The following is a 17,683-nucleotide window of genomic DNA, read 5'->3' as shown; positions in this document are numbered from 1 at the left end:
TTCAGTTTATGTAAGTGACATAGCCCAAGGGAAGTGGACAAAGGCCAGGCAGCTTCTACAGGTGTAAAAGCTTTTCATGGGGCAGCACAGATCTACTGACCAGGAAGTTATAATTAATATACCACTACAGTCAACAAATAATAACAAGGCAGGTAAGCAGTACATGATTTGGGCAGGAAAGAAGTAACATTTCTGCTCTTTTTTTTTTTCCTCTCTTTTTTGGCAGGTATGCATGGTCAATGGACCTAGGTATAGCGTAGTTCTGTTCACAAGCTGTCATTTTAAGAATCAAAATCACACCCTAAGATATTATGAATTTATTTATATTTGAATTACCGAACTATTGCAAATCACAGGGAAATCTCTGTATCTAAGTTATCCATATCTGAAGGAATAGTGAAACCTTGGTGTATGAATTCAACACACACTTTTGAAATAGAAAAATCTCAAAGTTTTTACATGGTCTGACTAAAAGTAAAAAATTCACTGGTCTGACTGGAGGCTGCTTTGCTTGGAGCCACGAAGACTGCTCAGCCTTCAGAGCTGCTGGCTGCTTCTCCTCTCCCACAGCCTGATAGAATTTCACAGCAGGGTTGAAGTCAGTGTCCATGTATTTGAGTACATTCTTACTTTGGGTGCTTCATGAATAGCCAAGAATTTTGTCTGCAGTACAGCATGAAGAGAAAAGAGAGAACTGCTCTAACACCTGGCCAATCCAAATTTATCCATCAGTAAGAGGGGTCTGGTTTTTCTCAATGGCAGAATAATAAAACTGTGTCCATAAATAAGGAATAACAGTAAGGAATCTTCTGAATAAGAAAAGCTCATGTTAAAAATAAGATTTCTGTGATTATCAATGTACTTTGCATTAAAAAACAGAGAAAACCACATCTTTCTTGAACAACAACTTTTTGTGAACTAGATTTACTTCATGTCTAAAGTCATGATACCCCCAAAATATAGTCTTTCAAAACTGCTGAGTAATATGTCCCTGTGATAGAGGTGCTGTAACTTCTTAAATTTTTCATCTTAATCTTTTAAGGGGGTCATAGGCCAGGATAAGAAAAGAGACATGAATGTAGAAATTTTTTGAAATAATTAACATAAAACAAGATTTAAAGAAATTCTTAAAATAAATCCAAGAGCTTTGGGTTTGCATTCTCCAGAGATCTTCAATCTCTTGTAGGTATTGACATAGCTGGGTTTCAGGAAACACATACATTTTAAGTGGTGAGTATATCCAGCTCTCACCTGGCATTCTAGAATCATATCTTTGATTTCAACGAGGAAATTAAATTCATAACTTAGACTTTCTCTTCTAAAAAACAGCTCCACAAAAAGATAAATCCATTGTCCAGAGACATGGAAAACTACTGCACACGAATGTCAACATTTTAATCTGTGTGATTCATCATAATCAGGATGTCATTTATACACACTGCCACTACTGTCTCCATCAGCTATGTGCTAGTTGCACAGATAGCTGTTCACATACATACTGTGCACAATAAATTATTATGCACTTCTCTGGTAAGACATTTATTTTCTGGATCCCAAAGCACACATTTGTTCTCATCCTAGCCTACAGACTTATGAGGAAGCTTTGTTAGAGAGCTAAATTTCACTAGAGAACCTATTTCCAACACAATAAAAATATTTTTTAAAAAACTTGCCAAGATTTTGGTTTCCAGGGAAAACAGCACAGAAAATTGCCTCTGTGTTAAAGATTGTGTTAGCAATTTTTGCATTTCAGAAATGAATCAGGTTGAAAGTTTTGGTTACACACACTTGATTTTTTTTTAGGTAACACATCATAGTGTTTACATTGAAGAAAAATAAGGTTTAATTCTCCTTTGCTTTGAATTTTAAAATGGTCTGGTTTAATTTCAATTTCTAATGTCAAAATCCTTTCTGAAACAGAAGATTTAGCTTCTTTGCAGTTCCACTTCTCAAGAGGATTTCCTGAATAATAAATTAAGAGTAAAGGTTTTGACCCTTATTGTAATTTTTCCCACTTTCCAAAATAGGTCCCGAATGTATAACAGCAGTCACTGGAAATGCTCTGCTTTCTTGAACATTTTTAATATATTATCTGAGATGAGAAGCAAGGAGAGGGGAATGGGAACAGCTCCCCTGTGGCCTGCCAATTCGTGTCAACACCAAGAGTTCCCACCCCGAGGCACAGCTCCTACAGCTTTGGCTCCCCTTTTTCCAGGCAGCCTGCTCTGACCCCCTCCTCCCTTCTCCACTTCTCACTTAGAGTTTCTATGCTGAACTGAAGATTAGTAACACAAGTGTAGGAAGATAGGAGGATGGGAAAGGCAAAATATTTTACCCCAAAAGCATCTTCTGTGAATTTGCCCACAAATAGGGATGGCAATCGAAGAAGGTAGAGGCAAAGGAGATTCTACCAAGAAGACTAAATGGATACCAAGGCATATATGCACATGCGTGCTGAGTGCTGTAGTAATTTTTAAAAATGGAACACCCCAGAGAACATATCTGAATGGATGTCAAAAGGAAGGAATAGGATTATATCATCATCCTTTTATCAGAAAATTAATCACATGAAAGTTGAAGAATAGAAAATGGGACCAGTGAAAAGTATCAATAATGCAGTTTTTCAAATAACCATCTGATATCTCTAGAGAGATATCATAAGAAGGCAAAGTACAGGCACTTAAAATTACTATTGCTTTATGGAACTGACAATGGAACATTTTTTATGGGTAGAAAATATATTTAAGGCATGCTGCATGTCACTATAATCATTCTTAATTCATTTCAACTATGAAATGTTAGTAAGTTTAGTGCAGTCCTCCACAGATGCATAAGTGGGCCCCGTGCAGCCTACTTTGAAGGATTGGAACTACATTTCTAAATATTATACAGCACATTTTTTAAAAGCATATCACACCTGAAATGTTTGATCATAATATAATTAAGTTCATCACCATCAAATGACAACTAATTTAAACTAGCACACAAAATTCCATTTAAAAAAAAAGAGGAATTTGGAATACAAAAAACTAGTAAAAACATTTTGTTAAAGGAATTCATGTACTGAACTTCAGCAAAATGTCTTCAGCAAAAAGTCTTATAAAAGACTTACTAAAGATTTCAACAGCATCAAACAGAGCTCTAGGTATGACAAATGACAGCAGACCAGGTGTAGAATTAACAGTATATATTAAAGTACAGATGAAACAACAAGATAAAACTTGATGTTATCAACACATGTCACAGAATTGAGCTACTTCAGTGATCAGAAAGAGAAGATTTTGGATCTGGACACTCAACAGGGGAAATTAAATGCTCAAGAAAGTTATAGAGACTGAAGAAGCTGAAATCATGATAATTTGAGATTTCAGATATCCACATTTCAGGCAGGTAAATATAATAACATCATCAGATGTTATCAGACAGCATCAGCCAGAGGTACTGTAAATGATCAACATGAACTACAAGCAGAGAACTTCAAGATAAGAAGGGATATTAGGTTTTATCTGAAAGAGTAAAATTCCCAGTTCCAGATGGGACGGTAAATTAACACATTCATAATCATGAGCAAAATATGATCAGATGAGCCTTTATTAAAAAAAGAATAGAAATAAATAAAATAAACCAATAAAAAATTTAGATAGGAATGGGTTTTTTTGTTTGTTTAAAGGAGCACTATAAAAAGACAAAGAAGGTGGTAAAAGCACCATCCAAATCCTAAAAGCACACTTTAATTTTTTTTATTGTCCTCTATAAAACTGACAGTAAACATATAGCCTTGATCTTGAATGCTTTAAAAGCCAAAGCCAACACGATACAGTGTTGCAGTGAAGGAGGCGGCAAGAAATTTTACTTCTTTTTTTCAGAAGACTGATTCATGCTAAAATGAGGAAAACAAAACAGGAAAACTGTGGAAAATACCACATATGGAGAAACCACATAACAGAGATTTCAAGGAATAATACGTACTGGAGTTCCCTCCCACATACAATTTTCCCTTCATTAATACTAGAGAAATTAAAATGTAGTATTCTTGGTTTGTTACCCTTTTCATAAGTTATTCTAACTTTTTGTCTCTATCTCATGGTTCTGTGCAATTCTATAGCCTCTACAAGGCTCCTCTTATTTTCACCCCATTTTTAAGATCTAAAACTCTTGTCTTCTGAAGTGAAAAGCAATTTAGCTTCCCTTCTGATTATTCTTTTTAAGTTTTTCTTATCCTACTCAGCGTTTGACTGTTGACCTCTCTGTGATCTCCACACAAAAAACCAAGTTATTACTCTCATTTGGGGAGCCATATCCTCTCAAATCTCATACCTCTTCATGTCAGTAAAGCAACAGCCAGGTACAGCATCAAAGATTCGGCCATTATGCATCCTTTGTGTTTTATCTCTGTGCAACTATGTTGCAAAATCTTTGGTCTCTTCTCCCAACCCTTGTTTCCTTTCCCATCATCATAAACATCATGCAAAAACAAGTTTCAGAGAGGAATTAGTGAAAATAGTTCAGAGAAAATGGGAGGGATATTAACATTCACCCAAAATTCAAACCAAGTCATATTCAGACCTTAAAGTTTCATACTGCAGCTTGCAAAGGTAGAGGCCAATCAGAGCCTGAGTAAAGGAGCAGTGTTTAACAGAGAATGCTCAGGAAAGTTTTCTCTTTAAGGCTGATACCCAGCAAATACATAATTCTGCTGAAGTGCAGAAGCTACACTATAGCATGTACTATACTCTGCTCTCTCTGAATAGTTTTATCTAGAATTTGAGGCATGTTACATACTATTAAGTAGGATGCAGAACACAACAGCCTTTTTGTCTCATAGTTGTACATTCAATTTTGCAAATTGCTTTTGTCTACTGATGCTAATACTTCTTTACAAAAAAGTTAACAAGAAAAATCCATTATTCCAGTAATCCATACAAATGGACTGTTTATATGTAGTCAGATATTATATGTAATGTAATCTTGCAAGAAAGTTCAGTGAACTGCAGAGCTTAATCTGTCACCCTCTGAGCCAGTTCTTACAATGTAAGAACTAAAATTGCCACTTTTTGAGTCTTGGGCTCTTTTTCAAAATTCAAATGGAATAAAATGAATTTGTTTCTTTTTTGCTGTAGTTTCAAAAGTCACAGGAAGAGACAATTTAAAATTTTACCTTGAAGTGTTTCGGATACTGGAAATGATTTTTTCATTTCAAGATGAGAGAATGACTGTTGATGTATCTGAGCCTCTGAAGAACTGCTCTTTCAAGGGTATGGCTCAGAGAAAAGTCTACCAATAGTCAGAACTAAGAGTGAAAAAGCACCCTTATTTTCTAGGCCAAACAATTCTCATGTGCACTTAAATTCCACTGGACTCCTCTGAACAGGTTTATGACACGTGAAAATTACAATTCATTTTTCTTCTTCTCTGCTTGAAAGACTAGAACAGGAAAACACTGTTAAAAAAGAAAAGCTGAAAAATACAATCCCTGGACCACAAAATGTTATACTTGAGCACATGAAAAAGTAGAGATCAGATGGGAAACAAAGGAAGCCTGTACAGCACGGTAGGCCATGGCCTCAGCACATCACCTGCCCTATGATTACAGAGGTTTTGAAGGCCTTTGGGTCTTATTATTTTGTGGGTTGCAGTGTAGTGCACAGACCTTCTCTTTCACTGTCTTGAATTTTAACCAAAACAGTAACAAATAAGACCAGCCTTTATTGCCAAAACATCAGTAAATGCTGAAGACACAGTGGAAAATTCCACAGCATTAATCACCCATTGTTTACTGATGCAGCTGAAGATACCTCTAATGGAAGCACACCCAAGCCCACATGATCACTTTAATAAATTGAAAAGAACTTATTTTCCACAGACTACATAGCACGTGAGACCACAATACCAGCTGCTTTTGTCTAAGTGACAGATCATTTATATCACGTAGATTCATCAAAGATTTTAAAGCCTTAATTAGACAGTCTCCTGGGACTATCTCATCAAAGAATAAAAGGATCTTGGACAGAATAATTAAACATTTCATTTTTAAGCAAATTCTAAATATAAATTTGGATTATAAACTTTTTCAATGAGTCCCTCTAAAATATTTTGTGTAATTCAACCAAAAAAATCCTGAAATTCTATGATTTTATCATAGACAAACAGTCTCATATTCAGATACCAGGAATATTTACTGATGAGTAAGAAAGCTTTATAGAGATACCTGCTATATATTACCTCCTCTTTAGTTTCTATCCCTGAAAATACCTGTAAGGATACTAAAATACCTCTAAAATTTTAAGTAATAATAATAATAAAATAGACAAAATTAAATAAAGAAAATATTAGAGCTATCATGAGGATTTCAGATGACCTCAGAGGGCAGATTACTTTATTAAAAAGGTGCTCCTCCATGTACCAGTGGAATTGAATCCGTTTCACCTGACTTGAGCAATCTCAAACTGGGGCAACTCATCCAAATTAGTCATATAGGTCTATATGCAGCCCATAAGGAGAGATGAGCATCCTCCTCACAAGGTAAGTCATACCAGCCTAAGCAGCTTACTAAGACATGTGGAGGTGACCTGCCAGAAGTTAAAGAATTAAGTAAATCCTGTCTCATGAGCTCCACCAAAGGGCAGTCCTGCAAACCCTGAACATGCACTAGCCCAGAGCTAGAATTTGGGTCAGAATCATTATACCCAGCCATGCAATTAAACTCATGTAAGTTCAGTGTAATAAGAACACCTCTCCTCCCCCACACACTGACTTTAACACAGAATGGGGACACTTGTGCTTCTACCTGACCTTTCATAAGAACACTCCATACAAAAAAACCTCTCTCAAATACTGAATAGAAATAACATTCTGGAGACATTAAACTATAATTGTTATTTCTAATGGATACAATTATCCATTAAAAGCCAAATTCTGACCCCCTTTTCTACACTGATTTATACTACAGCCCATTAAGTATGGTCCATTGAGTTTGCTGGATCTGTTTGTCTGATAAAATTCTTGGTAGATTAAAAAGCATCCACATCTGTTTACAGATGACCAATCTGAACTCCCTCACACAAACAGTGTGCAATTACTTATAAATCAGGGGCATTTCACAGGTGAATAATTATTCAATGTATTGAAAATGTTAATGATCTAAAAGCAGTCCACAGTAAGTATTTTTATTGCAACTCCATGAAGTTATGAAACTACTTGGTTTACCTATACTTATTAAATGATAAAATTAACATAATTATTGAAAAGATAGAATTACTTGGGGTATTGCAGTATCTAACATCAGAATAAGATGAAACTTTGTTAATATCAAACACATTAATCAGTAGAAAAATCACAACAGAAAGACTGAATAATTTCCTTTGGTTTATCATTTTATTTTCCCTTATGCTCATATTTGCTTTAACTTGTTAATAACCTGTAAATTAAGTATAAACTAGTAGACAAAAGGATGTTGTATGGGAACTTCTGCATCAGCAATTCATGGCTCTGTCCTATTATATTCACCTAGTATATATGTGAGATGACATTTTTCTGCCGTTACAAATCAGGACAAACAAGCTACATTTTCTGGGTGTTTTTACCTTCTGAAAAACTGGGTACTGGTAAACTTAAATATCTATCTTCAATTATTCCAGACTCCAAGATTATTAAATATGGCTTATAAATATTGAGCTATGCATGAAATAGACATTTTCCCTCTCAGGGCAGCTAATCAATAGAGTAATGCAATATTAAACTGTAACTGGTGGTCTTCTGCAAGTAAGGGCCAAGATCAGTAAATCCTGCTTTTTTGCAGGAACTGAGCCCAGTGAGGGCTCTATATCCTTCTGACCTGCTCAAAGGGATCAGTGACATGAGCACTTGATTTCTCTCACCATACAAACTCTGAAAACACTGGTGGGGGAAGGTCCACCTTTCTTCAACTCTACCTATTCAATCCCTTGAGTGCAGTGACACTCATTATTTTATTTGCATAAGTTATAATTTGTTCTTGAAACAAATTTCCTGACTGCCCCCACTTTCACACACCTTTCAGAAAAAATCAAATAGTAGGATGGGTGCCAGGAATACACCTACAGCTGTCCACCTCAAAGGACCACATAAACCAAAATCTCTTGAATGTACAATGAGGACTTCAGATACTCATTAGTCTGCAAAGGTGCACTGTTTGACAACATGGGCATTAGTTCAGAGAACAGTGGTGGAGTGGCTGGGCAGCACTGAGTGGGTCTGAAGGATGAGTAACCTCCCATGAGATGACAATGAGCAGGTTGGCATTCCTGGCCATGTCAGAGGACATTGAAAACTGTGTAGCTAAAGGTTCTTTTTAAAGACTTAAATTATTTTTTATTTCACTACTTGTATTCTGATGAAGCATCTAGTCAAGTAACAAGTATGCACACCAAATGTGCATACTTATAAAAATGCTTAAGCACCATAACCTGAAGTGATTGAACAATGGCACACATGATGTATATACAAAATTAAAACTTCTTCCAGTCCTCACACAAGGCAAGACTACAAGAACTTGACCAGGACAGAAAACAGCAAGTGTTTTTCCTGCCCTAAGAAGGATTATTTAGGATTCAGGCTTATACAGAACCTGTCTTTGCAATGACAGCAAGTGCCTGTTTGTGGCAGGAGGGGAGAGCAAACTGATGAAGAATGGTGTGCAACGCTTCAACTGTCAGATTTCCCATTCTACCAGCATTTTCCAAAGTGGCTGGGCTTGTTCTGAATATAACAGAGTAGCTTTCTGTTGTCTCCAAGGAACAAGGATAGTGCACAGAGGACATTTATTTTGTGACATCTGAGTTACGTCATAAAAATGTTGATTACAAATTTTATGAGGCTACATTTGAGAAGGAGCAGTTTCGGGGCTCACACAAAATTGTACTTAAAAAAACATTTCATTTGCTAGGATATGGCATTCTTGCAGAGGCTCTGAGCTAGAATATGAATTTCTGGTCTCACAAGTTGCTAGCAAACACATCCACACTTGTGCACCTACATAAGCGTGTTAAAAGTATCCCAACTTGGTAGCAAACATCTCAAATCTAAAATGACAAGATACTCTCTTCAAATGAATGTGCAGTGGAATATGACTCATAATTTGTAAAACAATAAATCTAAAATTGACATTTCCTGACAGAATACAAGACTTCAATTCCTGTTTATGAATAAAAGTATAGAGAAACAAAGATATCTATGAAGCGTATCAGCAATTTCTTCTTCATTTTGAAATAAGAATCTCTTTTAAATTACACAGGTTGTAGGTAAATCTAAGCTTTGATAACAGGACTGAGAAGTGATATTCCACCGGATATATTATAAAGAGATTTTAAAATACTAACAACTGGTGTAATAACAAAAAAGATGACAGTAGGGGAAATGAAGAAATTAAATTGGTGAATGTGTAGTGTACGTTAGCCCCTCCAGTCTGACAGCTCTGAGACATTCTGAGTAATACCTATGCACATCAGCAGTTGCTGGGATTAAACAGTATGGAATGAAATTCTGTAGTTTCTTGAACAAGAGACAGAACTGGCCCTTTTTAAGACAAGCAAAGGTGTATATTTTAATCAAATATACCTTAAGCTATGTAAAAAGCTTCCTTTCTATTGCTTATCAGTCTGTCATACACTGACACCAGAGAGATAACAAGGTTCGTGCCTGCCCGTTCTTCACCATCAGGAGAGAATTTGGTCTAATCATTCTTACCTGATGTGTAGCACAAGAAATTCCATATTTCAGTTTTGCTAATTTAGTCAGAATGTCACTCACCATTCTCAGACATCAACTTTTTCTTTGGAATTGACTACCCAGGCTTCTGAAATTGTCAAACAGGCAAAATCTGCAAAAGGGGTGAATTTATGGCCTACGGTATACCCACATAAAGAGATCAAACTGCATTTAGGTTATTGAAAGAGGTCTCAGTGCCATCTGGGACATGATCTATTGTCTTAAAATCAAAAGTAAGTGCTCTCTGGGTCCATATATTATTTAATGACACATGATGCAGTTTGATTTAATGCTACATTAGCGGCAGCATGAGACCACTGCAGTGCAGCTAGCTGTAACACACAATTTTCATAGTTCTGAGATAATGTCCAAAGCAAAGGAAGAAAGAACTCAGACTATGGCAAATGTTCCTCAAAGTATTTTGTGTCCAATTGAAGCGATGGGTAGCAGAGATTCTAGGGTCAACTTGGTTCTTTCTTATCATGCTGCAAATCTGACTACTGTGATTTTTACATAGAATTACTGTACATACAGAAAGGAGTAATAGACATTTTATAAATATAAATAAAAACTAAAAAAACTTTCCACAGTGTGTTAGAAGGTGCTTTTCAAATACGATTCAAGAAAATGGTGAAAAACCACAAGAGAACAGAAAGAATTGCTTTTTCTACCTCTTATGCCTAAGCATACTGGTCACAACACACAAGGAACACAAAGAGCATGCAACTCTTTCTATGTTCTCAAAAATATTGAAAGTTCCTCTTGAGCCTTACTGGCTTTTGGGAATTGTGGTACAACTCATCAGATGCTTCAACTACATCTGTGCTGATTTTTTTAAACTTTGTGTAGGTCTCATCAAGGAAAAAAACTACTTTAGGAGTGATTTTATGGTAATGGAACCATTAGTCAAACTAAATAGCAGTGCACTGCACCTCTGCAAGATTCACATTCTGACACTGAAATTTTCAGTTATACATTTTTTCAGGCTATGATGGCATACTTATATGAGTAAAGCTTCTTTCTATCAAAATTTTTAGGTACAATTGTATTTTCAAAGCACTTAATCAATAGAAAACGATTAAATTATGTATCTGCATATCTCCTAGGTATGCATGATGTCTATTACACTGCGTTGAGATTTTTTTCAGTGAAACAAATAGGTTTGATAGAGCAAATTGAAATTAGCTTAATTTACACAGGTCTCTATGTGCTTTAGGAAACTCTTCCATCTTTATTTTTAGCAGTGCAGTCAGTCATTATAGGCAGTTAAAGGCTGATTAGGTTTGCAGAGTACTTAGAATGCTAACCATGCAAAACAGGGGGAGAGACTACTTCTGCAAGGATGTGCAAGAAGGAGCTTTTTTAATTATTTTTTTTGCTGAGGTTTTATTAAAAGACCATATTTTTGCCATTCAAAGACAGTAAATATTGTGATAAATGCATGCCTTAAAGGTATGCTGTGGGGAAAATCCAGAACAAATCCCAGTGGGACTATATCTTCTTATGTCAGATTTAAATTTGGGGTTACCATTGCACGTAAAAGAGTAAGCAACTTCATGTTAGATTTCTACCTGCTTATGCAGGTTTCTACTTATGCTTATGCATTCAAACACAAACAAAAATCTATGTATACACACACATATATGCGTAAAGAGAGCTCATTTAGATATTTTTTATTAGAATGTAATAAAATATTAATATTCTGTGAGACTAATGGAAACAAATCTGAGTACAATTAATTTAATTCTTGCCTTTCTCCCTTACCTCCTCATTATTAATGTTGCTTTCTTTTTCTGGCACTCTGTTTTTCTATGCTGAAAGAGCAATGCTTCATATAGTCAGCCTCACAATTCAATGCAAAGAGTACTTTGGGATATCTTTGCTTCATTTTCAAACCTTTGTATTAGTACTTATATGCATTTCTTAAGAAACACAAGGTCTAGAAACCTACCTTAAGGAAGGACTGATAATTAAGAGCTCAACAAGAGCTGGAGTAAATAACAAAACACTAGGAATAAATCTGATTAGTTTACAGTATTTCTAGGTAATGCAAAATCTTTAGCTACCAAAATCCAGGCACACCAATTGACTCAGCTGGGAAGCTGAGGGTCTGTATGTTAAGTTTCAAGTAGAGCAAGAACCACACTGTCTCTGCCATCTCCTGCAACCATGGTCCAAGCCCTTCCTCTTGAATCATGTAGGTGATCGAAGGATGAATACTGCCAATGTCTAGTTTTCTGCTGAGGAATGGGGATGAGTGAAAAGCTTCTCATCTCCTCATTCTCCTCATTCTCCTCATTCCCACAGATTGCAGTGCTAAGGAAATGCTGTTGAAGATCCCTGAAAGAATCACAGGTTCAATAAAAATCTTTTTATCAAATATAGTAAGCCTGAATGTTGAATAAATTTGAAGACTGAGGCTTCTTGTATCTTCTGAAAACAGTTTGATCCTTGTAGTGCTTCATTCTTTTCCATTTTGTTGCTGTAAGACAAGCTAGTTTTCTCTGTGAATTCTTTCCCCTCTCCCCAATTAAAAAAATTGGGCAGTCATTGAATTACCATTTCATGTTTAATAATTTGATTGCCCAATTAGATTTTTAATTTTTTTTTCAGTTCCAGAAAGGAATTAAAGAAACAAACAAAGAAAAATCTCTAATATTTTTCAATGAACCAGTCTAATCTTGATTATTTGATCAGTGTACACAGACATTCAGAAACACATAAAGCTAGCCCCATAGTGGCAAAGCAATTATTTTTTTTTAGGTTTGCACTGATCATTGCTTTCTGTAAACTGGCAAAAATCAGAAAGCAAACTATCAGACTTAGTAACTTATTAGTTTATGCTATCTCCAAAGCACAAATACTTTTAGGAATAAGAAGTAACAGAAACTACAAATAAACAGATTTTTAAACAGTTTTTAAACAGCAGTTGTCTTGAAACAAGCTATTTAAGCCCTTATATCACTAGACAATAGTAATCAGTAATGTATAAGAACAGAAGGAAATAAGAAGTCATATGCCCTTTTGTAATTCTTAGCCTCAAACAAGGAAAGATCTTTTAGAACTTTCAGTGCTAAAAGGACTGTTGATTTTATATGGAAAAAAAAATATATTTTTCTGCAAAGTATTTTCTAGTCTCTGCATAGGAAAAAAAATGCTTGAAATTGGATTACATTGGTAACACATTCTTACTACAGGTACTAAAAATTTAAAGCCATGAACAGATAACTTGACTAAATAAGCAACAGGGCTATCAGTTTTGTTATTGCTGGAAATTACAAATGTCATATGAGAAGAAGATTCAACTATTTCCTAGCTAAGCTAAACAGGAATGCCTAACAAAACACATCTCAAGCCTGAGAAAACTTTATACCTATCAACTTGCCTTTTAATATCTTTGGAGAGGAAAATTTTCAGATTATGGCTGTATCTCAAGCTTTTTGATTTCTTTCAGTTTATCACTGGTTATTACCATGATAAAAACATTAGGCCGGTGGGCAAAAGACAAAGAAGATATTATTATTATCAGTGCCCAGATAACAAATGGTGAAATTAAAATAAACATTGTTTTTAAGTTCAGTCTTCAAGTCTAGAAGAGCTGCAGGAGCTAGAAATACATTCCTTTTAAGAAATGAGCTGAAATCTACACCTTAGAAATTCCATGAAGTTTCACAGAAAATTCACTGGAAGGACAAAAGGCAAACAGGATAGGGCAAGGATCGAAGTCTTCAGTATTAAGCTCTAAACAACTAAATGCAACAGCTCCTATAACCTTACTGAAGTGTTGGGGTTCATTCATTTCTTCCATTTACCACCATTATCTTAGAGGAGACTTTGAGATGAAGTAAAATATTTGGACTTTCAAGGGAAAGATAGATTCATGGGTGGAACATTCTCCCCTTTCCTTTTTAGAAGACATAGAAGACCACAGTAGACTGACTTGTCTGGGTGAAGGCAGTGGTATGAAGAACCAGCCAGGATTGCTGCCTCTCTTTTGTGCACAGCAGCTTGGGGCAATGAACGGGGAAGGTTCAAGATGCCATTTGTGATTCTGTAGGTCTAGACTCAGGGTCATTCCCCAGTCTCCACCTATCATTTCTCCTTAAATCACAGGAAGTTTATTCTGAATTTCCACTCTGATCTCCTGATTCAGTTGACTAAAAATGAACACATTTTCATTCTTATTTTTACCCAGTCCTTGATTTATGAGTTAAATAAGCATGAGACTGACCACTTTTAATCCCATCTCTTGATACTATGTTTACTTTCTGAGTCAGAAGATATGTTTTCTTTCTGTTCTCAGGCACAGAGAGCATACCATGCTTCATGAAATACATTGATTTCTGTTTGAAATGTCAAATTACTTTGAATCTATCAAGATATGACCTAGCCATTTTATACTTTTCACTTGGTAATTTGATTTGACAGATGTGATGAGTCTGAGACAAGTCATGCAACGTCTGAGGCAACATTTAGACCTTACCAAACTACAGCACATACAGCACTCATTTCACCTGAAGAGCATTAAAAAACTCATCTATTTTCCACTTATAGCAGTAAAAACAAAATAATCCTTTCCCAATCTTTTCCTAGCATGGTTAGCTACCCAGCTAGGTCTTACTACTGTGTGAATCAAGATCAAGGAGTAAAGGATTAGTGTAATGAGCTATCATTTAGCTTTTTTTGTGGATTGTGTGGCAAAATATAGAAGACAAATCATCATCATTGAAACAAGAGAATGCTTGCATGGTTCTTATATTTCTATGTGAAATCTATCTGTGTGTTGTGAAGCACAGTGAAGTAGGTCTTTAAATTGATGGCACAGGACACATACAACAAATCTGTCAAGTGCTGCACTAACAGTGCATGTGCCTGGAGACTGCACAGTATGTCTGTCTGACAAACCCCGAAGAAGGGTGCTGATGTGCAGCCGTTGTTTGCAGAATGTTTGGAAGCACACCCCCAATGTCAAGGGCTGTGTGACAGCATCACCAGGCAGCCAGAAATCCTGGAAAGTCAAGCAAACAAAATTGTTCACCATCCATATGGATGATATTATTTGGTGAGAGGCACTGATGGGAAAACAGAGTTGTGTCAACATCAATAGTGTCATATTTACATATGCCTAGTAGAAAATTGGGTAGTGCTGCAGCCAGTAGCCACAGAGATGGTGGTCACTGGCAGTACTCTGGGGTGGGGTGGTGGGTATAAGGAAATTGCACTGGGACCCTGGACCTTAGGCAAAAAACTATATATACAAAAAGTAACATAAACAACCAGCTGTAGTCACAGAAGAATAAAGGTAACAATCTTGAAGCAAAGCCTGCATAGAACAGCCAAAAGCCAACATCTTGCAGGTGAGATGAAACTCGGAGCTACCACTGCAGCTGCTATACTAGCTGTCGTGGCAATTGTGCATGGGTTGGATGCCTGAGTAAGCAGGTTTGAGAACATCAGTGCCAGTTACATAGAGATTTTGCTCAAATTGCAAGAGAATAGATTTAGGATATGGTAAAAAATACTGTTCTTTTCAAACGAGGACAAATAATAAAGACATACTGATTTGATTTTTACTCCATTTTTAAACACAGTTTGTAAACTAAGTGAGGGGTTCATGACTTGACCCATCATCAAAACCTCAACAGTTTTAAAAGAAATTTAATTTTCTCTATGTATGCATCAGAGATAACAATATGACAATTATTGTGATGTGCCAAAAAATCATATGGACAACTATAGATGGGGTGAGAAAGGCAGCCTCTCAGTGAAGACATGAATAGAATTGATGTCATAGGTATTTAAGAAAATCTGTACCACCACTGGGTTGTGCAAATTAACAACTGACTTTCCAAAATATTGCCCATGATTTTTTTCTTCAGCTTTGAGAAAAAAGTCACACTTTTCTTACAAGGCAATAATTTGTATTGGAGAGCTGAAGTGAGCCAGAAGAGAGATCACCAGATAGGAGTTCTTCCTACAATCTAATAAATAACTTACAGATAATATTTTACTTTCACAGTTACCTGTGCATTTCTTGATATTGCTGTTTCTTTTTCCATGTGATCCTAACTTGCATCCAAAGTTCTCTTCCCAAAATTCTGCAAACCACACATTTCTTCTATTGTTGGCAAGAGTTCGGCTCCGAAAATATCTATCAAATCCTACATTTAGGAGAATAGAAAACCCCATTAAAATACAGCACAGTATAGAGACAGATAATTTAAAGACATTAGCAGATTTCATATAACTGTCAGAACAAGAAAAAGTCTTTGGTAGAAACTACTGCAATAAGATATTCTATGAAAAGAGTGGTATTTAAACATTAAGCAATAATATATTTATGATTACTCTATCTTTTCTCTACAACAAGATGTTTTTAAACACCTACAGCAGTTAAAGTCTCCACAGAGTTAAAGCTCCCACAGAATTCTATAATTAAAAAAAATGCATTGCAGACGGTTAGGGAAACATCTTAATTTTTAATATAGAGATGACACAAATAAAGAATTGCATACCTACAAGAAATTACACAAATTAAAATCACTACTTACTTAAAGACTGTGATTCAAAGAAATTGAATTTCAAGACCACATGAAATTACCAAGTACCTTAGGCGATTTTCTATTGAACCACAGGGCTTCCAGGATACCTAAGATTCTACTACTTATGCTTAATGACCCCAGTCAAGAAACTAAAGAATCCTTGTTAAACCTGATCAGATTCTACACCAGTCTCACCTCTACAGCACTGCATTCATAATGAAATAATGACCAGCCCATACCATCTGGATTAGGCCTTTTACAAATGCTTCTGTGAGGTTAAATCCTCTGAGTATCGACAGTGCTCAGTTTTGTAATCATGAACCAGTTTAGAGAACTTACCCAGATAGTGAGAGATGCCAATACACCCAATACCCTTCCAGCACTAAGGTGGTTCAAACAACTTTTAAGTCAGAAATTTCATTAATATAGTGGCTTCTTTAAGTTTAGGATTGCAAAGTAGAGCCTAGATTCATTTCCTCCCAGAAGAATGAACTAACAAATTATCATCCAATACTCTCTTTTTTGTCCCAAAGAACCACCAGGCTGTGGATGAGAAACTATCCATTACACATGCTTTAGTTATTACACAATTATAAGATTCTCTATTTGCAAATTCAGCATCTTCTCATCTCAGCAGAGATATTAAATGTATATTAGATAAAGCCAGCTCAAGTTATTTATCTGCCTAAGCTTTCCCTGATTTCCTTGTAATCATGGACTAAATGCTGGGGATTTTTTAATTGGAAAAAAAAAAAAACCAAAAAACAATCCAAAACAAAAAAAAAACCCTATAGTGCTTGAACATTGTCAGAAAATGCAAATTTTGTGCTATTTGCATTCCTACCATCTATCGATGTCCTTTTGGGCAGAATTGTAACTGCTCCTTCTGCAATCTCCTCCTGCTGCTGAACAGGTGAAATTTTTGATCCCCAGCTATCTGAGCCAATCCAGAGGAAATGTCCAGACTGATTTGCTTTTTTTGCAGCTTCCAGGATTCGCCTGCAAACACACAAATAACTGATTAAACAAACTCCATTTACTAAATATTTGAGAATCCCCAGAATTAGTTCTAGGTATGCATAAGTAAGCTCACACTGACCAATTAGTCAATAGTTTTCACAGTCTAAAGCATACTCAACAACAGCTGTAGTGAACTCAAAAGACAGTACTGTACAAGTTAATTTATCCATATTTTTCTAGCATTCTTACTGGTTTCTTCATTTTCAGTCATCAAATAATGATCTATTGGAGCTGAACTCTTAGGAACCAGGAACAAGTTAGATCTCCACAGAACAATGGACTAGCACACTGTATAAATGCAAGTCAACATCTTCATGCCATTGGAGCTGAAACCCCCTTCATTACTCAATTCTGCACCAACCAATGGAGCATCTCTG

General features: G+C 35.8%; 1 protein-coding gene across 1 annotated transcript in view; it reads right to left on the bottom strand.

Moving 5' to 3' along the window:
* The window catches only part of GRM8 (glutamate metabotropic receptor 8), a 318,849-nt gene that overhangs the window by 161,374 nt on the left and 139,792 nt on the right, over nt 1–17,683 (bottom strand). The window contains exons 4-5 of the mRNA XM_030449843.1: nt 17,131–17,285; nt 15,768–15,905 (exon numbers count right to left, since the gene is read on the bottom strand). Coding sequence (XP_030305703.1) covers nt 15,768–15,905; nt 17,131–17,285 — 293 coding nt within the window. The remainder of the gene's footprint in view (nt 1–15,767; nt 15,906–17,130; nt 17,286–17,683) is intronic.

The sequence above is a fragment of the Calypte anna genome, chromosome 1, assembly GCF_003957555.1.
Source record: "Calypte anna isolate BGI_N300 chromosome 1, bCalAnn1_v1.p, whole genome shotgun sequence".
Lineage (NCBI taxonomy): Eukaryota > Metazoa > Chordata > Aves > Apodiformes > Trochilidae > Calypte > Calypte anna.
Note: the sequence above shows the minus strand (reverse complement) of the source record. Positions and strands in the feature narration are given on the sequence as shown.